The sequence below is a fragment of the Lampetra fluviatilis genome, chromosome 35 (genome assembly GCF_964198595.1).
Source record: "Lampetra fluviatilis chromosome 35, kcLamFluv1.1, whole genome shotgun sequence".
NCBI lineage: Eukaryota > Metazoa > Chordata > Hyperoartia > Petromyzontiformes > Petromyzontidae > Lampetra > Lampetra fluviatilis.
In genome coordinates, this window is record NC_136309.1 from 1,411,968 (window position 1) to 1,438,510 (window position 26,543).

At 51.5% G+C, this 26,543-nt stretch overlaps 1 protein-coding gene across 6 annotated transcripts; it reads right to left on the bottom strand.

Moving 5' to 3' along the window:
* Nucleotides 1-816: 816 nt before the first annotated feature.
* On the bottom strand, nt 817-25,025 carry GGA1 (golgi associated, gamma adaptin ear containing, ARF binding protein 1). 6 transcript variants are annotated; one of them, XM_078872645.1, is made up of 18 exons: nt 24,945-25,024; nt 24,310-24,366; nt 22,318-22,402; nt 21,355-21,430; nt 20,128-20,226; nt 18,981-19,104; nt 17,423-17,520; nt 16,125-16,205; nt 15,434-15,571; nt 14,231-14,312; nt 12,960-13,076; nt 11,021-11,257; nt 10,177-10,241; nt 9,242-9,441; nt 8,613-8,878; nt 8,032-8,201; nt 5,759-5,869; nt 817-5,081 (listed from the first exon to the last, which is right to left on the bottom strand). In XM_078872645.1, the coding sequence occupies exons 1-18, from the start codon at nt 24,985-24,987 to the stop codon at nt 4,971-4,973; spliced, it is 2,160 nt and encodes a 719-aa protein (XP_078728771.1). In that variant the 5' UTR covers nt 24,988-25,024; the 3' UTR covers nt 817-4,970. The 6 variants fall into 6 exon arrangements, with proteins under 6 accessions (XP_078728771.1, XP_078728770.1, XP_078728769.1 ...); XM_078872644.1 differs by having other exon boundaries at nt 9,242-9,438; nt 24,278-24,400; XM_078872643.1 differs by having other exon boundaries at nt 24,278-24,400.
* Between the last annotated feature and the right edge of the window lie 1,518 nt (nt 25,026-26,543).

Here is a 26,543-nt window from a genome sequence, read left to right on the forward strand (position 1 = left end):
TCCAACAACCCCCACGATCTGTGACGGCGTGGGGATGCCATCATCCAGCTGTGGATTGACAGAAGGGCCGTCTTGCACAAAAGTGCAATACAGTCATGCCTCTGTTAAGTGACATCTGTTAACGGTTTTCGGTTAACGTTTCACCTCGTGTTTCGACGTTACCATTCTGACTCACGGTCACGTGATGACGATGTGCACGCGGTGGCGCCAATTTCGGCCAATCTGAGTGCTCGAAAGCCAGGCTGAGCCGTGACCTCGGCCAATCAGCGACGCCCATTTGAGCCGTTTCAACCTTGACGACCTTAGATCTTAAGTTTTGGTGACTACAATGTTCCATCCTCTTTAGTTCTTTCAGTACAGTAATTTGCTTCTTGCTGTGGTTGTCCCACCTGATGACGGAAGCCTGTGTTGCTTCCGAAACGTCGTGATTAAATTTATTTTTGATTATTTTTTTTATTTTATATCGACTACTACCTTCGTTTATATTCTACGTTTTGTTTTGACAGTGGAAAACAGCTCTCTCCAGTGCAGACTCGGCGATTTTTTTTTTACTTATTTGTCAGCTTAGAAGTGAATTAGATTTCGGTTCACAGTTTTCATGTAACAGATGAAAAACGTTAAGAGGGAATACTGTACTATATTTGGTGTGGATCCACAGACCCACCAGAACAACCGATGATTGTGTTGCCTCATCAAACTCGAGGGCCAGGCGGGTGTTCTCTACTGCATACTAAAATGAAAATGTTATACCGCTTTTTCACCGCCACGATACCCACGCAGCACACCCGAAACGCACACAGTGCGAGCTGTGCCCAGCGTCTTACTCAACGTTCGCTTTATTTACAGCCGTCAACAAGCGTTGACCCGTCCACCGCCACCGTCTCTCGTGTGCCTGAATGAGGCATGGTGGAGAGGCGTGATGATGCACCACCAACCACCACGAATCGTGGCCGTGATTCCATCAATTTATTGGCGAATGTAGCCGAGGCCACAACAACTTTATATACGAATCACGGCTTGTTCCGCATGCAACTTTGATGTACCGGGAGCTTAGAAGCGATCGGTATTAATCGAGGGCAGTGGTGCATCATGAGAACGCCTCCAGCGTGCTCGTCAAAGACAGACCGACTCGACCGCGAGGTTTTGAATGCGTGAGTCTTTCTCTCTGCGTTCATTACATTCTGCTTAGACAACAAAAACAACGGTCACTTAATCAGGGCTGGACGTTCTAGCGATTAAGATTGGCGTTGCAGGTATAGATGTGCGGGGGGGAGGTAAGCCGTAAACAAGATCTATGGTCGTCGCTGCAGGTGTATCAACAGGGATGCGATACATTCAATGACGATAACTTTAAACAAATCACCATAACCGCGTTCGATAATGAATAGCTCCAGGCGCGGCGTCGCTAGTTTAGACAAACACCGCCGCGGCCAGCTGATCGCAGCGACCGCGAGGGTGTCTCGGAACGCGAGGGGACATCGAGCCGTGGAATGGAGAGAGATGCCGAGGGATGGCGACACCGCGCCTGCTCATTGCAAGTGCTCGCAAGGAATTTGTTTTTAAACGGAGCCACGGAATCACTGGCAGGGAATATTTATGACGTTCAAAAGGCCTCGACCCTGGGCGAAAGTCGCGATGCCGATCTCGTTCCGCAGGACGCTTTCCGAGCACGTGTACCAACACACCTTCGTTTGACCTCGGCCCATCATCAACAGCTGACAGGTCTGGTAGTTAAAGTCGAACTCGCACACGCCGTTATCAGTTTCCCCCCGGACTGAGGACAAAAATGTCCTCAATCGGCGTCACGACCACGAGACGAAAACAGTTTTGAGTGCTCGCGCAGAGCCGCGGCGTCACATGACCCCACACGGGAGCGCGGCCCTTTGGTAAGGGGACATCGCAGCAACTCAAAGCTCCTACAATCAGTTTCCCTCATTCACGATGCTTCTTGCATGGCCAAATGACGCGAAATGCCGCATGCGGTGGTGGGTGGGTTGGGGGTGGGGTAGTTTTTGCGGTCACTGGTGTCCGGGCTGATCTCAACTCGGTGCGCACTTGGAAAACCCCAGTTGTGATCCTGGACAGCCGATACCCCCCCCCCCACACACACACCCCTCCCATTAGCACGGTTGGCTACGTACGGTGCGAACAAAGTTCACCGTACACACCCAGAATGAAACCCGGACCCTCGGTGGTTGCCGCCCGTGCTCTTGACCTCTGGGCCACGCGGCCCAAAGGTCACGAGCGTCGCACTTTCAGTCAGCGGGCCTCCAAACCATCGGTGACATCGATCCAGAGGTAGCAACCGGGTACCCGATACCCGTACCCTACCCAATACCGGGCTACGGGTACCCGTTTGCGACCCTGGTGCGGCCGGGTACGGGTAGGCCGTGAGTCACTGGTGAGTCACCGTTTATCACTCATTTCAGGTAGGGTACGGGTATGGGTAGGGAACCCATACCCGGCCGGGTACGGGTTCCCATTTGCGACCCTGGTGCGGCCAGGTACGGGTAAGGAATCAAAACCCGTTTGCAACCTCTGCATCGATCCCGGTCCAGCTTTGTCAAGTTCCCGGTTTAACGGCGGACGAGGTCACACTCTACGCAATCCACACGCGCGTTTGGTATCTGGTGTTCAGGAAAATGTTAAGTATATTCTTTGGGTCTTTTGGTAAAGTCACGTAGATAGGTTCAAAGAAAATAACAATTTGTAAAGTTTGGTCGTCGAGAAAATGCTGGGGCCATTTACCTTTGTCATGGACAACGTGATGTTGAAGGCCACGACTGCTCGATCTCAAACCCCAGTGACCAGTTCTGTAAAACGACCCACGTGTTGGTTAAAGCTTTGCTTCGGTCTTTCCATACAAGCGGCTACTCGGGTACACATTCTTGGAAATGCCGTTATTTTGTTATTATTGTAACAGGCTGCTGCTGCTGTAACACAGCTGCACTGAGATGGCGTGATGCGGTGTAAAGTACGCTCGACGAGTTTCTAACGCGAGTCAACAAATGGCAAAAAAACTGGTAAAAATGCATGAGGCACTGTTTTAAACCAAAACATTCACATTCTTCACGTGCACAGCGAGCAGCAGTTAGCACTATAAAAATACAACTCCGAGGACATGTCTGGCACAACAACAACAATGCTTGCATATACCTATTAATTTTGATTTTTTCTTAAATTAACATTCCATTCTTCAATTGTTTATTTCTGCTTCAGATGTGCAAACACATACCGCACGGACGTAACGATTCAATTACACGCAAGTTCTTATCGCTGGGGGGGGGGGGGCGGTTTACGCGCTTTTGCCGACGCAACGTTTCCGTCGGAGGAGATCCACCCACCAAGGTCGGAGCCGCGGAAGCGCCACAGAATCGCTCACCTCCCCCAGTGCCAGCGCACGCCGAGAACGCGCAAGTGCATTTCCATTCCTAGAACACGACACCTGGCTTAGACTCGGGGTTATCTTCGCAATTTGGCCAAGTTCCTCAACTCCTACCCCGGCCCCCCACCACCACACAACACAAACTTTAAATAAAATGTAACCCCAAAAATTACTTGAAGCGCGATTGTGGCCAAACCACAAACTGTGGGCAAGTCCTGCATCTGGGCAGTCTTGTATCCCGATGCTCTGCAAAGTTTAGAAAATGTCAATGACCCAATTTATCCTGGACAGCTAGGTGCCAGAATTAGAATCAGAATCGTTATTTAAACTGCAGGAATCCGATGAAGCTCTTTGTCACATACGTGCCATCCGGGTGAAACCGACCACCGTAAAACTTGACTGTGTTTTCGGGTTGCACCGCGTGTTGTTCGTCGTGACGTCCGACGTTTCTCGCCCCCACCACGTGCTCGGAGCTTCTTCAGGAACTTCACTTCTCCGTGCCAGAAGCGAAACGTCGGGGGACATCGCGCCGATTGACACGCGGCGCAATCCGAAAACTCATTGGGAAGCTTGACAGCCGCTGCCGTAGTGCCATAGACTTGATTTGCTAAGTGTCATCACCCTTTGGCAATCGTGGCGCTGTCTGTCGCGTACAAGCAGCCGAGGGCAGACGTCAACAAAGCGGGCCGCTCAACTTCATCTCAACACGCACGCCCTGACAGGCACTTGCATTGGCGGGGGTGACACGGATGGCTGGGTTTGGCAGCCGGCAAGCAATGTCACTCACAAAAGCAGCCACGGGGCAAGCGAAGCAATTCCTGAAATACCCTTCAAGTAGTTTCGCTTAGAGTGCTGGGACAATGGCAAGTGCGATTTCATGCACGTGGTTCAAAAGCAAAAACAATATATAGAAATAACATGTAAAAAAACGCACAGATGCTGCAAACACATACAGCTGACATTTCACAGTTTAATTCTGGGGGAATGAGCTTTGCTAAACTTCATTGCAGTCTGTCTCCCACCTTCATCGATCTCTCGTCTCAGTGCCATGAGTTTATTTTTTTATTATCCCACACACAGCCACTTTTAAATGGTTAAACGCATTCTGCGGGGTGCCCTACTGCACCAAATGCAAGCCAGCGGCTGCCTTAGAAGCCTAATTTCTTTACAACCTTGGACCACTGGCAAGAGCTGTAAGCTCACGGGGAGGGGGTGGTGCGTATCGTCGGCGATTGTGAGCACGTCACGTGTGGCATCCTGTACGCTCGAACATCACAAGTTTACACGACAATCGACAACCTGTGCTGGTGCGTGACCACGCCTAATGCTCATCTAACGGACAAAAACGGATGGTAATTTAAAGGTGACATGGAAATACGCACACGACGCTACGCCTTGACCCGGCTCCTGTGCACACAGCGCTCCACGCTTGAATGAATTCGTTCCTTTCTCGCCGGCCGCTGCTTTCATTAAAATCCCAATCTCTGTGGTGGCACCGCGAGCGCTGCTCGGTGGCGCCGCTGGCATCTCCCAGACACGCAGAGGTCACCGCGGAGAGCCGGCGAGGAGGGAAAAGGCTCCGGGGTCAGAGGTAGCCCCACTTGTCGACTGGCGGGAACTCCTCCACCTCCCCGACTTCGGAGTGCGGCTGCTGGCCCAGGGTGTACGTCAGCTTGTACCGCAAACGCACCTTGTCCTGCAACAGCCACACACCCGGTCTGCTAACCGCACACCCGGTCCGCTCACCGCACACCCGGCCCGCTCACCGCACACCCGGCCCGCTCACCCGGCACGCTCACCGCACACCCAGCCCGCTCACCGCACACCCAGCCCGCTCACCGCACACCCAGCCCGCTGACCCGGCCCGCTCACCGCACACCTGGCCCGCTCACCCGGCACGCTCACCGCACACGCAGCCCACTCGCATCACACAAGGACTGCTCACCGCACACTCGGAGAATGCCTGGAAATATCAAGCGTTGCAGACTTGTGATGAGAGGTGGCTGAAATATGGCATTACAGCAGCGGATTACTGAATTCTGTGCAGTTCTGCCCGTTACCCTCACACGTGTTAGGTGGCTGGGTGACAGCCTTGCTTGCCTCACAGCATGAAGTGCACGGGTTTGATTCCCGACTAGGATGCCTTTTCGTGTTTGTATGTTCTCCCCTCTCTTTCTGTATGGGTTGCCTCCGGGTTTCCTCCCACAATTAAAAACAATAAATAATGTAAGCGGCAGTGGGCAAACATTGCAATACTGAAAAATTACCCGCTTTGGTGGCTCAGTGTAATGCTGCAGTGTGACCACAGCAGTGACGCCCGGTACGGACCCACACCCTCCCCCCCCCCCCCCCACTGTGGCCGTGTGACCGAACCTTGTGAGCGTTGGCGAGCAGCATGACCTGCGTGATGGCACTCGGGGGCAGCACGGGGTTAAAGGGCGGCAGCTCCGTGCCCGAGGGCGGCTGCAGCTTCACCTTCATCGTCTGGGAAGGGAACAGTGCTGGGACTGTAGCGACACCTGCAGAACCACGCCTAGACGCCCAACGCCGTTCTAATACTCATTCTAACGCTGTTCTAATACCTATTCTAACGCCGTTCTAATACTCATTCTAACGCTGTTCTAATACCTATTCTAACGCCGTTCTAATAACTATTCTAACGCCCGTTCTAATAACTATTCTAACGCCGTTCTAATAACTATTCTAACGCCCGTTCTAATAACTATTCTAACGCCTGTTCTAATACCCATTTTAACGCCGTTCTAATACCCATTCTAACGCCGTTCTAATACCCATTCTAACGCCGTTCTAATACCTATTCTAACGCCGTTCTAATACCCATTCTAACGCCCGTTCTAATACCCATTCTAACGCCGTTCTAATACCTATTCTAACGCCATTCTAATACCCATTCTAACGCCGTTCTAATACCTACTCTAACGCCATTCTAATACCCATTCTAACGCCGTTCTAATACCTATTCTAACGCCGTTCTAATACCTATTCTAACGCCATTCTAATACCCATTCTAACGCCGTTCTAATACCTATTCTAACGCCGTTCTAATAACTATTCTAACGCCCGTTCTAATAACTATTCTAACGCCTGTTCTAATACCCATTTTAACGCCGTTCTAATACCCATTCTAACGCCGTTCTAATACCCATTCTAACGCCGTTCTAATACCTATTCTAACGCCGTTCTAATACCCATTCTAACGCCCGTTCTAATACCCATTCTAACGCCATTCTAATACCTATTCTAACGCCATTCTAATACCCATTCTAACGCCGTTCTAATACCTACTCTAACGCCATTCTAATACCCATTCTAACGCCGTTCTAATACCTATTCTAACGCCGTTCTAATACCTATTCTAACGCCGTTCTAATACCTATTCTAACGCCATTCTAATACCCATTCTAACGCCGTTCTAATACCTATTCTAACGCCGTTCTAATACCTATTCTAACGCCGTTCTAATACCCATTCTAACGCCGTTCTAATACCTATTCTAACGCCATTCTAATACCCATTCTAACGCCGTTCTAATACCTACTCTAACGCCATTCTAATACCCATTCTAACGCCGTTCTAATACCTATTCTAACGCCGTTCTAATACCTATTCTAACGCCGTTCTAATACCTATTCTAACGCCATTCTAATACCCATTCTAACGCCGTTCTAATACCTACTCTAACGCCATTCTAATACCCATTCTAACGCCGTTCTAATACCTATTCTAACGCCGTTCTAATACCTATTCTAACGCCGTTCTAATACCTATTCTAACGCCATTCTAATACCCATTCTAACGCCGTTCTAATACCTATTCTAACGCCGTTCTAATAACTATTCTAACGCCCGTTCTAATAACTATTCTAACGCCTGTTCTAATACCCATTTTAACGCCGTTCTAATACCCATTCTAACGCCGTTCTAATACCCATTCTAACGCCGTTCTAATACCTATTCTAACGCCGTTCTAATACCCATTCTAACGCCCGTTCTAATACCCATTCTAACGCCGTTCTAATACCTATTCTAACGCCATTCTAATACCCATTCTAACGCCGTTCTAATACCTACTCTAACGCCATTCTAATACCCATTCTAACGCCGTTCTAATACCTATTCTAACGCCGTTCTAATACCTATTCTAACGCCGTTCTAATACCTATTCTAACGCCGTTCTAATACCTATTCTAACGCCATTCTAATACCCATTCTAACGCCGTTCTAATACCTATTCTAACGCCGTTCTAATACCTATTCTAACGCCGTTCTAATACCCATTCTAACGCCGTTCTAATACCTATTCTAACGCCATTCTAATACCCATTCTAACGCCGTTCTAATACCTACTCTAACGCCATTCTAATACCCATTCTAACGCCGTTCTAATACCTATTCTAACGCCGTTCTAATACCTATTCTAACGCCGTTCTAATACCTATTCTAACGCCATTCTAATACCCATTCTAACGCCGTTCTAATACCTATTCTAACGCCGTTCTAATACCTATTCTAACGCCGTTCTAATACCCATTCTAACGCCTGTTCTAATACCCATTCTAACGCCTGTTCTAATACCTATTCTAACGCCGTTCCAACGCCCGTTCCAACGCCGCCGGGAGACCGCACCTTGGGCACGGCGGCCTGCAGCATGATGTTCCCGATGCAGAGCGGCGCCGTGCTGAACATGGACACCACAACCACGAGCACGTCGGCGCGGCCTGGGGGGCTCTCCTTGGCGAAGTGTAGCAGCACGCGCAGCCCGTTCTTGTCGTACGCGGTGACAGGAGGGGTGCTGCCTGCAAGGGGGGACACAGGGCCATCAGAGCGTTGCTCCCCCCACCCTCGCATTGAGTCCACATGCCTGGCGTCGACCTTCCGAGGCACCGGCGGGTTCAGTCGAAGCACTTCCGGTGTGACCAGGGGCAGGGCCGCTTCCGAACATGGATGGGGCCGTAGTACTACTACGTGGGCGGCGCTTGGTTGTTAACATCGACATACATATCCATTTGTTTAATTGATTCCCTTGTGTATCTGGTGCTGTGCGTAAAAAAGTCTCGCATAAAGACATTCGCTGAATAAAACAGGTCAGAGGTCAACGTGTCTCCAACCCGAGATAAGCGACGGGGGCAGCACGCGAACCGCTACACTACCGCTCCTCTCACGGTTACACACACACACACACCACAGGCCACGCACGGGACTCTCACTGGGCTTAATCGACTCCAGAGGCACCACCACGCTGGCCAGTGACGCGTCCGGCTGGGAGGAGGAGGAGGCCCCGCCACGGAGTGGACTCTGTCCGGCTTCCAGCTCCAGCGACGGCTGCCGGGCGATGCCCAGAGCGGCCGCCGCTCCCTGGGCCGGGCCGGCCGGGGGCTGCGGTGGCGGCACCGCGGGGAACGCCGCCGAGAGAGGAGGCGGCAGTTTGCTGCTCTGCATCTCGTGGAGCGTCAGCTTGGCCTGCGGTGCCGCCCTGGGGGGGGGGGGGGGGAAGCGGCGGCGTGAACGGAGGGGTGTCCCGGAAAAAATAAAAACCCACAATTGATGATCCGCAAAAGCTCTTGTGTCAAAGAAATTTTAAAAAACGTTGAATTGAAAGCATGAGGATTGAGTCGATTTTCAAGTTAACTGCAGAAATTTGTGCTTTAGAGGATGACACGGTGAACATTATCAAAAGCGAAATTTAAAGTTGGTAAATAACTGCCTGGGTACGTAATAACAAGCGTAGGCTCTCAGGTTTTCACAGAAGACTAAATTACCCCCTGCGCGCCGCCTACTGCACAGCTCCACCTGACTTGGCAAATGAAACAGCGGGTCGGTCGACGGGAGACGTTACCATTTGACCTGCAGGCCCTGCGGCGGCAGCGACTGCTGCAGCAGGGTCTTGCCCAGCAGATCGAGCTCCTCCAGGCCGCTGGGGCACGACGCGTCGGTCCTGGGGGCGCCGCCGTGGGACGGCGTGGACACCAGCGACGCGTTCCGTGACGAGGAGCCGGCCCCCAGCGGGGGGAACGCGACGTCGGCCGACCGGTCCTGCTGTCAAACCGGGAGGGTGGCGTGGCGAGATGGAACGGGAAAGGTCGGGTGGTGTCCCGTTCACCGCCGAATCTCGGGAGCGCGTAAGCGGTTCAGCGTTTACTTTATTCACAGAGGCATAGCGACATTGCACTGTACTCCCGCAGAGAACCGACTCTACGCTAGCCGGCGCCAAACTGTGCCACACGCCCTTCCGCATGGCCTTGTGGGAGCCTCCATACCGATCAGGTTATTTTATGTTAGTTTTTCTTCTGATTCATGTACGTTGAACTTCTTTCGCACCGTACGTAGCCAACCGTGCTCAGTTATAAAGAAATTAGTTTTCAATCTAGATTTCACAGTGCATAGCTCCAGTGGCTTCCTAATATCAAAAGAGCGTTCCAGACGGGAGCAGAAGCGCATCTGAAGCGCGCGATGCAGTGACCCACGACCTCCTCGCCTGGTATACAGGGGGTCGTGGGTTAAATTCTGATCCTGATCCCTGTATATCTGAAGTCCTCCTTCGGTTTTTCCCTCCACATTTAAATCAACATCACACGTTTAAGAGTATTAGGCTGCTCTAGACTTCCACGTCGTGATAAGCTACTTCATTGGGATATCATTTGTGGCCAGGTCGCTTCTGCAAAAAGAGCTACATATATCAGTGTGCCTTACTTGGTCAAATAAAAAAACGAGTTAATGAATCGCCCAATTGTGGGCCACACGTCGCCTCCTCCTCCTCCTGACCACGCTCACCATGATCGAGTCCCAGTTGACCACGGCAGGATCCACCGCCGGGTTGGGGACGGGCTCGTCGATGGCTGTGTTCAAAACAGAAAGACTCCCCGTCAACATCGCAAGCGCCAACTCGTACGGACACCATTTTGTACCCGACACGCGCTCGTTGCCATGTATTCTTTAAAAGGAGAAAATTCACACTTGCAGAAGTATAATTTACATTTAGAGCCACTCGGAGCTCAATCAATGCTCACAACAAACACAGGAGGAACATGAATAGGATCTGTAACCAGTAGCGATGGCAGTGAATACATATTTAATTAAAAATATATATTTCCTGTCGGAATCTGGTCTGGTGGCACAGTGGTTAGAGCATATGACAACTAAAATATGAAATTTGCAACTTCAGTTCCTAAGTTGGGAATCAACAGAGCCCATCATACCTCCAGGGTCAAAACAATTACTACCACTTTGTGGCAACAGTGGAGTGGTATTGCTGCATTGAGACCGAACCTGTGACTGCCCAGCGCGTGACGTTTCTGCGCAGTGTGGAGGAGACGCAGCTAACAACGAGTCGGCAAAGCCTTGCACACCATTCAACTCTTCAGCTTTGGGAGTGGCAGCATGCAACCATTTAAAAAAAAATTGCGGTCTCCAAACACACGCATTTATGTAGAACTTAATCGTAGGTGCGGGGGAAGGACAACAAACTAAACACAAAAAGCTGTTGCAAAGAAATTAGTTTTTCAAAGTAGACATCCCCCCGTTACACACAGGACACGTCACGTCCGGCCGCGTGATTCCGAGGACACGCCGCCGCACTCGGCTCCGCCGCGCGCGACGACGGGGGGGGGCCACGCACCGAGGGACACGAGCTCGTCGTCCAGCAGGCTCGCCGCACGCTCCAGGGCGGCGCTGCCCGCCAGGCTCCCGGCGTGCCTCGCGGGAGGGGGCGGCACCACGGGGAAGATGGGCGGCGGTGGCGGCCGCGTCGCCGCCGCCGCCGCCGCTTTGGGTCGTGGCGCCGGCAGCGAGGGCGCCACGTCCAGCCCGGCGAGCTCGATGAGCGCCGACACGTCCCCCCCCCCGGCGCCTCCGTCTTGCGCGCCGGTGGAGACGAGCGTTGGCGAGCGGGGGGGGGTGGTGGGGGAGGTGCGGTTTGGGAGTGATCGGAGCGAGTTTGTCGGAAAGGAGCGTGGGAGGGAGGGGTGGTGGAATGGAGAAAAAGAGGGGGGTGGATAGGATGGAGGGTGGGTGGGAGGGCGGTTATATGGGCGAGAGGTAGGTGAGAGGGTAGGTGAGTGGGTGGGTTGGTTGGTGGGAAAGTAGGTGGGTGGGTGGAGGGAGGGTAGGTGGGTGGATGGGTTGGTGGAAGATGGGTGGAGGGAGGGTAGGTGGAAGGGTAGGTGGAAGGGTAGGTGGGTGGGAGGGTAGGTGGGTGGGAGGGTAGGTGGGTAGGAGGGTAGGTGGGTGGGAGGGTAGGTGGGTGGGTAGGTGGGTTGGAGGGGAGGTGGGTGGGAGGGTAGGTGGGTGGGAGGGTAGGTGGGTGGGAGGGTAGGTGGGTGGGAGGGTAGGTGGGTGGGAGGGTAGGTGGGTGGGAGGGTAGGAATAAGGGAGGAGGGGCAGTGGGGAATCATCAGATGTTAATATTTGATTATTAGGGGTGACTCGGTGACACGTGGCAGAGTGTGAATTGTATCAATTACCGGCCTGTTTTAAACTTTGTCATTTGGTGGGACAATCGATTTGTTGACAGAATTGGGGTTTTAGCGCACGGGGAGAGATTGAAAGCTGCTACGTGAGGATTGTTGAGCGGAATTTTACTCCGTTGGTCAGAGCAGCTGATTTCACATGCACAGAGTATGCATGCAGCAGCTCGACGTTGGAGATCACGGACCACACAGCGAAACCGATGACTGATCATCGAACGTGCATGAAAAGCAATAATTTTAAGCGGGTTGTGAAATGTGTCATCCACCTGCTGCATAGTCATCGTGGAACATAAAAGAATTCGCTGAAACTAATCGGAAAGAATGAATTATAAAATAAAATACAAACCACGCAATCAGTTACAACAAAACACACCTGTAAATAAAAAGGAATGCAGCCCTGTCAATCTACTGCCGATTGAAAGCATCTCCACACCGTGTAGGGCCATGGCAGCTGCTTGACCATACTTCACCAGGTGGGTCAATGCGGGTTGGTGAAGCACGGGGATAGAGAGACCCACAAGCGGTTTGGATATCACTCGGCACTGACGTTGGCCGTAGCTGGGAATGGACCTCGGCCGGTCAGGTTCAGAGTGGAGCGCACACAGCACCGCACTCACATTTTGTAACAACAAAACTCATTTGTAACTTTCAACGGACAAGAAAATAAACTGCCATTAAGCAGAAAATTACCAATTAGTAACATGAAGCTGTTGAGACACGGACCAAATTTTGACTCTCCGATGTGTTTTTCGCGTTGTGCCGCGTGCAGTTCGGAACGACGTCCGACTTTTCTCTCCGCGTGCTGGAAGCTCAGACCCTGAAGAAGCTCCCAGAACGTGGAGCGAGACGTTGGGACGCCGTGGCCGAACAACACGCAGCGGTGGAGACACACCGGACGAGTTTGTTTTTTTTATACGGCGCGGCCGATAAAACGTACGTAGCAGCCGCAGCACCACCCCAGATCGTTCCAGCAAACAAATCCCAATCAACAGACAACAGAGGAGTCACTCAGCCAGCAGCTCACTCAGCAGCTTCACACCGACCACGAGCCACCGGCAGAGGAGGAAAATAACTGCTGGGGTGGCCTACCGAGCGCCGTGCCCGTTTCCATCTTCCCCGCATCTCCGTTCACCTCCCGGTTCTCCACAATCTTCCTGTAGGAGTTCATGACCCTCGTCAGGTCGTCGTTGGCTCGCAGGATCTCGGCTAAACGAGGGGAGAGAAGCAGGCGGCGACAGCGGCGGTCACTCCGGGGGGGCACTGTGCCTTCTCTGCCATTGATTTAAGAGCGCGTAGGGAATCTCTTCTGCAGTGAAGACCCGAGTGACTAAGTAGCCAGAGATCATTGTTCATCATATATCCGATTCAGTGCAAGCAATGACCTCCTCGTGCGAATTAAGTCATGAATGCCCTTAACGTTACCCAACATGTGCAGTGCCGGTACAAACGTGACACAGACACGCACAGTAATCAGGCCCACACCACACACAAACCACAAGCATGACAGACACACAAAGAACCCCCCCCCTATAGCCTTAAAAGACTGTTGGGGGCAAGTGCTGTTAGCGATAACGTATGAAGGCTGGCACCGTGGCACACGAGGGGGTGGGTGGCCCACACCACACCCGGCTGCCTTCGTCTCCCCTGGGGCGATGTTTACACACCGCACCAGGTACTCATTTAAGGCTGAGTCGACCTAGGGGAGGCCCAGGACCGGTTCAGATAATCATCACTGGTGTTGGCCGTAGTCGCCAGGTTCATAGCGCAGCGCACTAACTGCTACACTACCGCTCCCATGACACGCGGACATACATACACACGCATGCAAAGTGACACACATACACATGTAAATCTCGACTTAAAGCTTTCGTGACTGCAGGAATTCATATTCTTGGTTCTTCCGGTAAAGTCACGTAAATAGGTTCAAAAATATAAACAAAAAACTATGACGTTTCAATCACAACACAAGCGATGGTCATCAGGTGATCATCAGGTGGACCTGATGACGATCGCTTGTGTTGTGATCGAAACGTCGTAGTTTTTTTTTACCTATCCACGTGACTTTACCGAAAGAACCAAGAAGACATACACACGTACTCAAGTAATGCACAACAGATGACGCAAACACGAAAGCGACACGGACATGCCCGTGATGGAAAGGCGCGTCAGACTGCTGCGCAATTGAGTGCGTGCGTGATCGTGCGTGAGTGCTTGTGTGCATGACTGTGTGTGTGCGTAGTGCGTGCGTGATTGTGCGAGTGTGTGAGTGCGCGAGTGCTTGTGTGCATGACTGTGTGTGCGCGTAGTGCGTCCGTGCGTGCGTGAACGCGCGCGCTTTTCGGACGGGGGGAGCGCCGCACCGAGGCCGTCGTCGTTGTCGGCCGTCTCGCTGGCGAGCTTGAACAGAGTCGGCCGCAGCTTCTCGCAGCGCTCGTGCAGCTCCTGTGAAGCAAACGCGACACGCGTGGCGCTGCCGTTTGGATTTGTTGACGCGGTTCGAGATGAGAATGCCGAAACGTAACGCCCTCTCTCACGCCCAAGACGATGCCGTTAATTCGTAAAAGAACTGAAAAGAAACATGAAAGGAGTAATCGCGGAGAACTCAACGGGATAAAAAAAAAATTACCGCCTTCACAAATATGGGGGGATGGGGGGGGTGGAGCAGGAGCGTAGTGGATAGCCTAGTGCACTACTATTAACCATAGCCAACCCAGTTAAATTCCCAGCCACGATGGAGGGTCACATCCGAATCGGTCCTGGCCCTCATTTCTTCACTAAGCCACTCTGACCAGCACGGTGAAGTACGGTCAAACAACCCGCAATATCGATTACATGTATTGACGATGGGTTGAAAATTACGAACTATTATTTTCACCATCTTCATTTAAAATCAAATGAAAGTCTTCCTTTGTGGTGAAAGCCATTAGAGTTGTCCTTGAAGCACTTTATTAAAATTAGTCGTCGTGCATACATGCTGTTAGAGCCACGAAAGAGATTAAACTTCACCTATAAGCAGTGCAAGATGCTACAGTGGCATGAAACGACAAAATCCACAATGGTATGAAAGCCCATCTTCAATCCACTGCTGGATGAAGGAGGTTTTTGTTGACCGTACTGCGGCGCATTGGTCAGTGCGGTGGGTTGGTGAAGGAGACAGTCCGGGACTGATACCACTCGCCACGGACGTTAGCCATGGCCAGGATTCAAACTCAGACCGCTATGCTGCACCACTGCTCCACCGCACAGTGGTATAAACGAGTATATCATGGGAAATAATGAATTAAAACAATACCCGCTAATTACTCTTAGGTTTTTACGCACGCGATTCAACGCACGCCCATCAGGCGCGTAGGAATAGGTGTTTGAATCGACGAACGGTCACATCTCTACTGACAACACAAACATCACAAGCGCAGGAGAGAAGTGGACATCTGCAAACGACTGGACGTCTGTGAAAGAGAGCTTTACCGCTCATCGGATTCCTTCCGTGGGGCACACAGATCAAAGCGCAGCGTGAGTTACGGGGGGAGCGCCGGCGGCAACCCGCGGCGTCGCCGGCTCACCTTCATGATGTCGCGATCGTCGTCCGAGGCGTCCTCCCGCCGGTAATGAGCCAGCATCTCGCTCAGCAGCTTCACGTTGCCGTCCACCTCCTCCACCGCCTTGATCCTCTTGCCGACACGCTCCATGCGCGCCTGGTCCTGTGTGCAGAGGGGCCCCCCGTTGTTTACGCTCCGCTAAACAACCGCCCGCGAAATGCCCCCTCCACACGGCCTTGACGGGCATCGCTACGTACGGTGCGCGAAAGACGTTCGACATGCATGCGGAGCGATTTTCTTTGCTCAGGTAACGTTGCAGCCTGGCAATTTTCTGCTCGCGAGACCTCTACAGAGCCCCCTCTCTAGCGGGCGTTCAGCCTGCGCCTTCACACTGGTCAGGCGGACTGGAAGAGGTGGAGTTTCCACGCTTTACCCCACCGCACGCGACCTGCCGTACCACTGCCTGGGGACAGAGGCGGGTGGCGGGGGGAGGATTTAATAAAATTGCACCACCGCTGTGTCAACCGCCATGTGGGGATAACAGAAGCGGCAACCCCTGGATCGGAAGCCCAGCGTGCTGACCGTCACACCACTGTGGCGGTATTCGGATTTTTCTTTGGTAAAGTAAACAAATAGTTGCGATTTGATTTGTTTTTAACTTCCACAGATGGTGATGGACGAACTGACAAGACGCTCTCCCGATGTGTGAGCTCACCTCCTTCACCATGGTCTTAATAAGCCTGTTGGCAGCCTGCAGGTCTTCGGGATTTTTACTCTTCAGCAGTCGGTCCAGCAGCTGGAGAGAGAAAGAAAAGGCAAGAATCGACGTGCGGTGTCAATGGAAGAGTTCAACCCCGCCGCGAAAATAGGACACTCCGTAGCAGACCCGCTACTGCTCCACCGCTAAACCAATGGAGATGTGTGAGAATGTGGCACGGGCCATTCTGTTGCGGGGGTGTTTTGGTGAAGTCTTTGCTGCGGTGTGGAGGGGTTCAAGTTTCAGTTGTACCAAACGATCGTGCCCTTGCTCTTCCGTGCGCCGCGCGTAGCAGCTGTAGTCAATTTCACGGGTGGCCGAGCAATTTAATAAAGAAATCATTTTGACCGTTCTGCCTCGTGAAATACCTGCATGCTTCACATCAATGCCGACCTTTTTTACTACTACTACTAGTATTATGAATATGCCTCACTATGCTACAGTCTCAAGACTCCTTTTCAGAAGGGTCCTCTCAAGTTTCCCCAAAAGGGGGTGAAAGTTGCCCTGTGTAATCCTAAGTTTGGTAATTTTCAGGTAATCTTTCAGCAATGGGGACGTTTATCCAATACTGGTGACATCGTGCGTGGTTTTAGTTTACGGGAGGAAGCCAGCGAACGTGGAGGAAACCCAATGCAGGACAGGTGAAGAACATTCAGACCCCAACACAGAAAAGGTGCCTGGGTCAGGAATCGAACCCAGGAAAATCTTAACGTAGACACAGATTAGAGGTGGTTGCGTACCTTAGGGGGTTACAGTCAGAGCAGTACACTACTGAGATTCTGGGTTCAAATCCAGGCCACAGTTATACCCAGTGGTTAAAGTGCCTTCTGGATTGTTGCCAGTTGATGGTGTCAAGTCTGGCCACCAATGATTTCACACAAAAAAAAATACTACATCTGGTTTGTCGCTTAAGAACATATTTTTTCTCCACCGCAGATATTGTTGAGAGAGGCCTGTTGAGTGGCTTCAAAGGTGATGTCAACTTTTAGAGTCATGCCCTGACACAGGGTGATGAACTGCTCACTGATATTTCCGAATGGAAATGAATTTCATCTGATGATAAAATACTGATAGCACAATAAGTAGACATTTAAAGGAACAAAAATACGTACGCAAAACAATCCCTTTATTTAATTTATATTTCTAGATGCTATAAAGGCATACTCAGTTTGCCAGAAATCTGTATGCGAAGGCAGCAAGACAATGGCGAGAATAAACATCGATACATTTTGAAACAAACCTTCGGTTGACTTTACCTTGGCCTTTTCCTCATCCTCAAAGAGCGTGTCTTTGGGCCGTGGCGGCGGCACCAGTGTTCTGTCCTCCTCGATCATCGGGTCCTCCAACACGATTCCTGCTCAAAAGCAAAAGCCGGGGGCCAACATTCACCCCACGGTAGGCTCCCTGCAGAGTTCCTTCCAACGGCATCATCCCGGCGCACCGCCGGATGACACAAATAACACATTTCAAATCTAGACTGAAAACATGTTTTTTTTAAACTGCTTTTTGTGCTTAGTCCGTTGTCCTCCCCCGCACCTGCGATGAGCAACGGTTGGCTACGTACGGTGCGCAAAAAAGTTCAATATACAAACAAACACACAACATTCCCACGTGCTGGTAGCCCACGTGACGTACGTTGAGGATGTCACGTGACGTACACGTGATGTTGTGATATCTGTACCTGGGACCGCTATTCTGACTCAGGCCTCTGGCTCTCCATCGAGCTCGGGGCAAGCGCTCGGTGTGTCGACACGATTATTATTATTAGACGGCAAGTCCTCGCTTAACGCGTGTCCATATAACGCGTTTGTCGTAGAACGCGGTTCTTCCATTTGAGAACACTTCTCGCACAACGTGGCACGCGCAGCGTTGTAATGCCAAATGTGCACCATGATAACGTGGTCTCTAAGCGATCGACAAGAAAGTAGTTAATAGTAATAACCTACTTTCTTGAGCTGTGCGGCTGAGCGATAGTGATACAGTACACGGAATGATACAGTAACGCAGCGGCATACCCCCACAGTTAATTGTCGTACCATCTAACGGCATGTGCATACGTCGTAAATCGCCAAATTTTGACGTTATATTATTTATGGGGAAATTGTTTAGGCTTCGCGCGATTTTCGCTTAACGGGCAACTTTTCAGGAACGCATCTACCGCGTTAAACGAGGACTTGCCGTATAAGAGGCGGCCAGGGACGTAGCTGGGTTGCTCAGGGTGCCAAAAATGCGGTAGCGGCACTGAGACAGCACCGATAAAATAATCGAATCAGGGAATCAGCCTCCTGTGATTAAATTGGCTCTCAGCCCAGTCACCAATGACTGCCCAAAAAAATATTAAAACGATATCTACATGTTTCATGACTTAATTGAGCTCATTCCAGAATTAGACAATTAGGCTTGATTTGTGTGCAGGACGTATAACAGATATGCCCCTAGTATATTAAAAATAAATGTATTAAAGCGAGTGGCGTCGTCTTCCTGGGGTTATTCTACGACAGTGTTCCAAGTATTCATGTTTTTTTCTCGTGAGAGCGCCATTATACTACTACGATCAGGTAAAGAGTACAAAAGAATAAAAGGGCCTTCATTTGCCCGCACGTTTCTCATCAAGCTCACAAGAATAAAGAAAAGCCCACGCTAAATAATGCATCAGTGCCCGGGACGTAATCATTTAAATATGCATAAGAGCGCTTCTCCCGTGGTGCACACTGTGAACGTTGAAATGGCACGAGCCGTTAAAAAGTTTTATAATTGATGCCGAGCGATGTAATTGAACACAAAATGTCACCGCTCATAGCAACGGACACGAACCTTGTTTTTTCAGCATCTGGTAAGCCTCTGCGACCTTGGTCTCATCCGGCAGGGCCAGGGTCCAGCTGAATATCAGCTCGATAACTCTCTTCTTTACCTTCTCCGACGCGCGGCTCCCCAGGTACTGCCACGCGCAGGTGAGAAGGGGCACGACAACGCAGAGAGCACACTCGTTAACCCTTCGCACCCTGGAATGCAGCGTAATAGTTAACCCTTTATCGTTCTGAGACGTCAGAGAGAGTCGCAGGGTGGGTGGTGTCCCGTTCACCGCTGAATCTCAGAACGCGCCAGCGGTTAGCGTTAATTTTATTTACAGAGGCATAGCGACATTGCACTGTACTTACCGCAGAGAGCTGTAGTGAGACGACCAGACTCTACGATAACCGGCGCCAAACTGTGCCACGCGCCTTTTACTTACAATTCCGTTCGGAATCGATTCGATTCCAAACGGATGAACGGTAGCGCAGAAGTTCACGTGCCGGTACTATCAACCCGGCCACTTGAGTCCGATTCCAGGTCATGGCTAACATCGGTGGCGAGGAATATCCGAACTGGTTCTGGGCCCCTCTCTCCCACTTCACAAAACAACCGTGACCAGCATGGTGAAGTAGCTCCAACCGACGCCAACGACCGACGCAGCAAAGGAAAGGCTTCCTTCGTCAGTGGATTGACAAATACGAGTAAATTGTTACAAAGCAAACAGATGCGACCACCTTGGACTGCGGACACCAATCTCAAACCACAGACCGCGTAGTTAACACCACTGCCCGCTTCGATCATTCGCCAACAGCGTTTCAGGCATTCACCGCGACCAGGCTACTCCTGAACGCTGTCCACCGGCTCACTCGCCACCCTCGACGTACGTGTGCACGCTGAACTTCTTTCTTTGGTACATAGCCAACCGTACCAATCGGGTGGCGACATTCATGTAACACGTGAACCTTCATGTAACACATGAACATAACTGATCAACCCCCCCCCCCCCACCGCATCCTATACGCATCACCCAGCGCGGGCGGCAGTTGTGTGGCCGTCGTAGAATGAGAATCTGTATTTATACCGGAGGAATCCGATGAGCTATGAAGCTCTTTGTCGCAGACGTAATAGACGGTGCGCGGGCGCAATGTTGTTGAACGTGGCGGCGCACCTTCGGTGAGACGACTTTGATGAGCTCGTTAAGGAAGCGGAACTTCCCCACTTCGCTGTGGAACCGCCGATCGCAGTTCTTCATGCAGGCCTCCAGCACCTGGGAGCAACGCCGCGTGGGTTTGTAAGTAAAAGCGCACGCTACTTGTTCTACTGCAACAGAGAGGCATAGACTGTGCAGCATGGCGACTAAAATCTTCTTAAGCACTACCAAAAATGTAATATTAAACACGGGTTGTTGTCACGTACAATTTTATGTACAAGCAGAAAGCTTCATTATAGCAATAACTAATATATGAAATGACCGTACTTAATAACCATGAATGAATAACTACCGCCAATGTTACCTCTCTCAGGATGGCACTGCTTCGGTGAGAAAAAAAATGTCTTTACAACTTGTACACAACCCATGTCATTGATCTTAGCACGCGGCCAGGCGAAACCACGCAGCCTGGCTAAGTGAAACTGCATCAAGTACCACGTGGCCAAGGCACGGCATTCTCAATGCATGTGTAGGTCCACTGTATATTTTATAGCCCTCTCAAGCACCAGCAAGCACGGCTCTTGGGAACACATTTTTCCAATTAAGCCTCAACAGCGATGAACATTATAAGAGGACTCTCGGTCTTAAGCTCTCAAGCGAGTCTGTGTTCTCCGCCAGGCAACATATGTACATTATATAGGATTCATTGCGACGTTCTTACGAAGACCACATTGTGAACAAAATGTTAATTAAACAACTACTGACCAAGTGTCTCAGAAACTAGTATGCCGAGCCAGCACAGCTGAGAATCTGGGTTAACATCTGAGCAGCCAGTGTCTGGCACACAGGGACACACTATTTCGTGAAATTTCCCAATGTGTATTTGTCTCGTGATACAACACCAGAAGCACAAGCTCAATACATTTGAAAAAGAGAACAAAATAAATAAAGTTAAAATCAATCTACGCAATCGACGTGTGTCAGGGAAGCTGAACACACCGACATAACTCCTGCACGACATGAGGTTTGTGTGCAGTCATGGACATCTAGCCACTGGCTCCGAGTGGAGTGGAAGCGGCATGTGCAAGTTTCAAGTTTCTTTTCTTTAACCAACAGAGAACTCAAGACGTCGGCAGTCTCATGAGTGACCAGGAACGCCCATCACTGCGAGTTTTCGACGGCGCTGGGGCACAGTGCCGGAGTATCTGCCCCGAGGGCCGACGGGGTGCCAACCCTCGCGCTCACCGTCAGCGCCTGCAGGGCCTCCCACTCCTGTGGTGACTGCGCCTTGTGGCTGAGCAGCCGCGTTGCGATCTGGGGCCTGCAGGAGAACGGAGTCAAGAGACGGGGTCGTCGTTACGGCGAGACTCCAGACCCCAGCTCACAGCGCACAGGACCCATGCCCAACAGCATCATACTTTTAAGTCTGCTTGCCGACCTCTGTGCCCGTGAAGCCTTGGTTTATATTCTAACTACGTATCTCCTGGGGAATAGAGTTGAGAGCAATGGACATAGCTCTATGTGTGCCTGGGCAGGACACGTCACTCAAAAAAACGATGGCCGGTGATAAAGACTAACGTCGGAGTGGCTGCGAAATGGGGTAATGTGCCATTAAAAATGTCCATTACGGAGATGGAGCAATGAAATTAGCTCATGTGCAGGTGCTAGACGGATTGCTACATCGCAGGACAGTGTGAGATGGTGACTTGGGAAAGTCATCATCCAGCAGTGGGTTGAAAATGGCTCACATGATGTCAAGGCTAAGCAACTGCAAGACTTAAGAGGCCTAAATCTAAACATATCATTCCTTGTTACAGCACTTTACCATCTCCATATCCACATCTTATCGTCTTGCCTCCTTGAAACATGGGCAAAGAGGATAACACGGATCTGCTGATTGGTAGACACAAGAGGGTGGATTGGTGGACGTAAAAAGGGAGACTGGGTGGCCTGCAGAACCAACATTTGGCCCAACTCTGCTCTTCATCTCAAGACACACACTCAGCATACCGAAGGTAAACGAACCTGGACACATGGCTGAGCCATCTGCGATTGCGACAACCCTGGACAGCGCAACGTATCGCTTGGCTCAGCGGTCGTGCGGTAACCCCGTGGGTCGTGTGCATCTGAGAGATACTGCACTGCGGATGTTGGTTACGTCACTTGATGTTAACCCTCATTCTCCCTCCGACCACAAAGAAGACTGACCCTTCCAGTTCCTTGTTGATCTGGTCGCAGAAGCCCATGATGTATTCCCAGTCCTCCTGCCGGTTCATGGGGCTGGTTGCTTTGTCTGAGCACGTCACAGCAATCACAATGCAATGTATTACAATTACAACTAAGAGAGGCAGAAATGAAAGGTAACGCAGCAAGGTTTTGCACAGTGAGGAAGGTCTAAATGACGTGGACAACTTCGACAAGGAAGCGATGGTCGTTTAAAACTTAAGTGAAAACGTCTAAGTTATTTCCTGTTCAATGGAGCGTTCGATGGGGATGTCCCTTCTGTTTCCAGACACGAGTTCTACATTCTCACGGACGGGAGCCAGTCCATATCACAAAACAACCGCTGTTGATGTTCCACAAAACCGCACTGATTGCATCGGACCTGGAAGATTACATTTAAGAGTGGAAGTGAAACATTCACAATTAGTATGCAACGTCATTAGCCTACACGAAAAACACGGCCAGTGCTGCCCAGCCACAAAGCCGCAAATTTCAGGAAGCACACGGATACATTTGTGCAAACAAAGGCTTTTTTTTTAAAAGAAAGAACTGCCATAGTGAGCAGTATTCTGCAAAACTCACACGAGCAGTATAGAGATCACTAACAAATACATAATAAGAAAAACTTTGCGGCTCAAACAATGAGCATGGGCCGGTGTTTCGTTTTTCCTTCAGTGGCCTGGGCAGTGTTGCGCAAATTCCACATTTCTTGGGCGGCTGCCAGGGTTGCCTTCGGACAAGATTTTGGTGTCATTCTACAGGGCTACTGATCGATGGCATTGTGGACGGATAACGATTCCCCGGAGTTCACCTCGGACCGAGATTTTTAACACCGGACAATGATGCGGCATTGTGAACACACGGGTGCGGGAATTTTGCACTGCAAATGCAATGCAGTGTAAACTCTTTGAGCCGTTTGTATTATTTTTGCTCACCCAGGGCTAAGACTATAAAACACCGCTGACGATGCCACATAGCAACGCGCACCTCCGTTGTTACTTCTGGAATTACTTGCATTGACAGGCACGACGACTTCGCCGCAATTAAAACCATACAGCGTTGGCAGGTTAAAAAACAAGAATAAATATTCCCCTCTGGAAGCGGATTTAATGTGGCGAAGATGCAGTGATGTCAAAAATATATTTACACGTCAGAGGCTTTCGCGACCAATATTATCCATAAGAGGTGTTTTCGGTTAGATCGTGTAAATATTTGTCCCTCTATTCATGAACGAAACAGAATTTCTCCACAAATCTGGCTGTCGCCTGATGATGCTGGTTGTCGTATTCGCCAGCGAAATGTCACGGTAGCCAATTTGTAAATGCTGTGGGTTTACTCTCCAACACACAACCCGGGTTTGCTGTACTCGTAACGAATTGTCACGTTCTGTTTACGTGACAACCCCTTACTAATTATTGGCCGCGTCGGGTGGTTGGTGGGTTTAACGACACACATTTATATTTTCGCGATCAAACCCCGCCCGCCCCCCCAAAAAACCACCTCTATGATGAAAACAAAAATGCTGTAACGTGCGCGCCAATGGAACGCTGTTTGGGCAATCGATACGAATGTAAGGCGATTGTTGAGACACAAACACACACAGGCATCGGCAACGGAGACGAGGAAACAACGGGAAGTTGTCTGCTGTTTGTACAAGTGTTTTTCATTAAACACACACATCCGTGCAGACAATACACACGAACGTGCAAGTGCACACCATTAATTCATAGCTTTGAACCCCTTTATCAGACCAATTCAGACCTTATAAATCTCAACGTTCATCTTACAAAGTCCCATCACAAGGGAGAAACACAAACAAATACACAAATAAAACGCCCGCATTGAAACGGCTAAATACGGGGTAAACCGTATGTGTTGACAGGCATGTAAATATAAGCAAACAAACACGCAATGTACATTACACAAAGACACACGTGCACCAGACCTTTGCCATACAGACTGATGGTTAGCGAGCACCTATCACGGGGTTGTCGTGGCCAGAGACACGCTCGGCCGCCTTCATCTCCCCTTGAACTGCATCGCGGAAAGGCAGAGAGAGAGTCGCGACCTCGAGGAGATGGTGGAGGAGGTGGAGGAGGAAGAGGTGGAGGAGGAGGAAGAGGAGGTGGTGGAGGAGGTGGAGGAGGAAGAGGAGGAGGTGGAGGAGGAGGAGGTGGAGGTTTGTTTACTGATTCAAACACCCGCCCGCCACTGGGATTATCTGCGTCCGGGAATCACGGCGCCACCGATGACACGGACGACTCACAGCGAATGACAACCACAAATCGTGAAGCAATTACAGGAACAGAGAATGAATTACAGGAACAGAGAATGAATTACAGAAACGCAGGGGCGGGGGGGGGGGAGAGCTCCGCGTCCAAGGCGGGCGGGCGAGGGCGGGGAGGGGAACGAGGTGGGGGTGGGGGCCCGGGCGTGGCTAGGAAACACGAAAGGCATCGCAGCGGCCTAGTAACCTGCTCACGCAGGGAGCGCCGCTACTCGACAGACTAGAAGGAGGCGAGCGCCGCCGAGGCTGAAGGCTGCGGGCGGGACACGAGGAGGCGGCGGCGGCGACCCCGCACGGAGCGCGACAGGGAGACGGGACGACTCACTGAGCCACGACTCGAGACTCTCCTCCTCCTCCACGACCGCCATTGCCAGCGCCAGCGCCGTGATCGCGAACCTAGCGGCGCGAGAGCGCTCGGAGATCAGCTGATGACCCCACGTGACCCCCCTCCCTCACACCCCCTCCCCCTCCCTCACACTCCCTCCCCCTCACACTCCCTCCCCCTCACACTCCCTCCCCCTCACACTCCCTCCCCCTCACACTCCCTCCCCCTCACACTCCCTCCCCCTCACACTCCCTCCCCTCACACTCTCCCCCCCTCACACTCCCTCCCCCTCACACTCCCTCCCCCTCACACTCCCTCCCCCTCACACTCCCTCCCCCTCACACTCCCTCCCCCTCACACTCCCTCCCCCTCACACTCCCTCCCCCTCACACTCCCTCCCTCTCACACTCCCTCCCCCTCACACTCCCTCCCCCTCACACTCTCCCCCCCTCACACTCTCCCCCCCTCACACTCCCTCCCCCTCCCTCACACTCCCTCCCCCTCACACTCTCCCCCCCTCACACTTCCTCCCCCTCACACTCCCTCCCCCTCACACTCCCTCACACTCCCTCCCCCTCACACTCCCTCCCCTCACACTCTCCCCCCCTCACACTTCCTCCCCCTCACACTCCCTCCCCCTCACACTCCCTACCCCCTCACACTCCCTCCCCTCACACTCTCCCCCCCTCACACTCCCTCCCCCTCACACTCCCTACCCCCTCACACTCCCTCCCCTCACACTCTCCCCCCCTCACACTCTCCCCCCCTCACACTCCCCCCCCCCTCACACTCCCTCACACCCCCCCCCCTCACACTCCCTCCCCCTCACACTCCCTACCCCCTCACACTCCCTCACACTCTCCCCCCCCTCACACTCCCTACCCCCTCACACTCCCTCCCCTCACACTCCCCCCCCCTCACACTCCCTCACACCCCCCCCCTCACACTCCCCCTCTCACACTCCCTCCCCCTCCCTCCCCCTCGCACCCCTCCCACCCCTCACACTCCCTCCCCCTCCCTCCCTCACACTCCCTCCCCCTCCCTCCCCCTCACACCCCCCCCTCACACTCCCCCCTCACTGCAACTTGGATCACGACCTGTGAGATCTTCACTCAAAGCTGCTCTAGAGGAGTTGTACACCCAGAGCTGCCACTGCTGTTCAGCGGCTTAAAATCACGTTTCGTTCCGGATGGCCGCTGCAAAGTATGATCTTGAGTTTTTATTTAGTGTGCTGATCTTAAAGGTGCATTGAAAATTTTGATACTCCGACTGATGCTCCTGCTGTTGTGGAGTGACTCATGCAGACAGCTATGGCTGCAGGGTTTTGGTGGTCTATGTTGTTCATGTCGTTTATTGTGAAATTTCGGTCACAGTTCCTATGATCACTGTTACATTGCTTATGGCTTTATTTTGGTGATTTCGAAAACGGTTTTTGGTTTGGCCATGTTTGTTTGTTGTAGTACGGAGTTAGACTGATGGCTTTAATCTAAGTTGTCTTGTAGTTGTTGTTGTTTGACTTGCATCCCACTCGGATTTTTGCACACAGCGTTGGTGGACGGTGCTTTTTGTGGAATATTTTGCAGTTTTTTCCTGGATTTT

What these genes read in the sequence shown, in the direction of transcription:
- GGA1 (XM_078872643.1), bottom strand. Translation starts at nt 24,987, where the DNA reads ATGGCGGTCGTGGAGGAGGAGGAGAGTCTCGAGTCGTGGCTCA. An exon ending in CATCAGTCTGTATGGCAAAG is followed by an intron (nt 22,403 to 24,277) that starts GTCTGGTGCACG and finishes TGACGTGCTCAG; the next exon opens with ACAAAGCAACCAGCCCCATG. An exon ending in CCAGATGCTGAAAAAACAAG is followed by an intron (nt 17,521 to 18,980) that starts GTTCGTGTCCGT and finishes GCTTTTGAGCAG; the next exon opens with GAATCGTGTTGGAGGACCCG.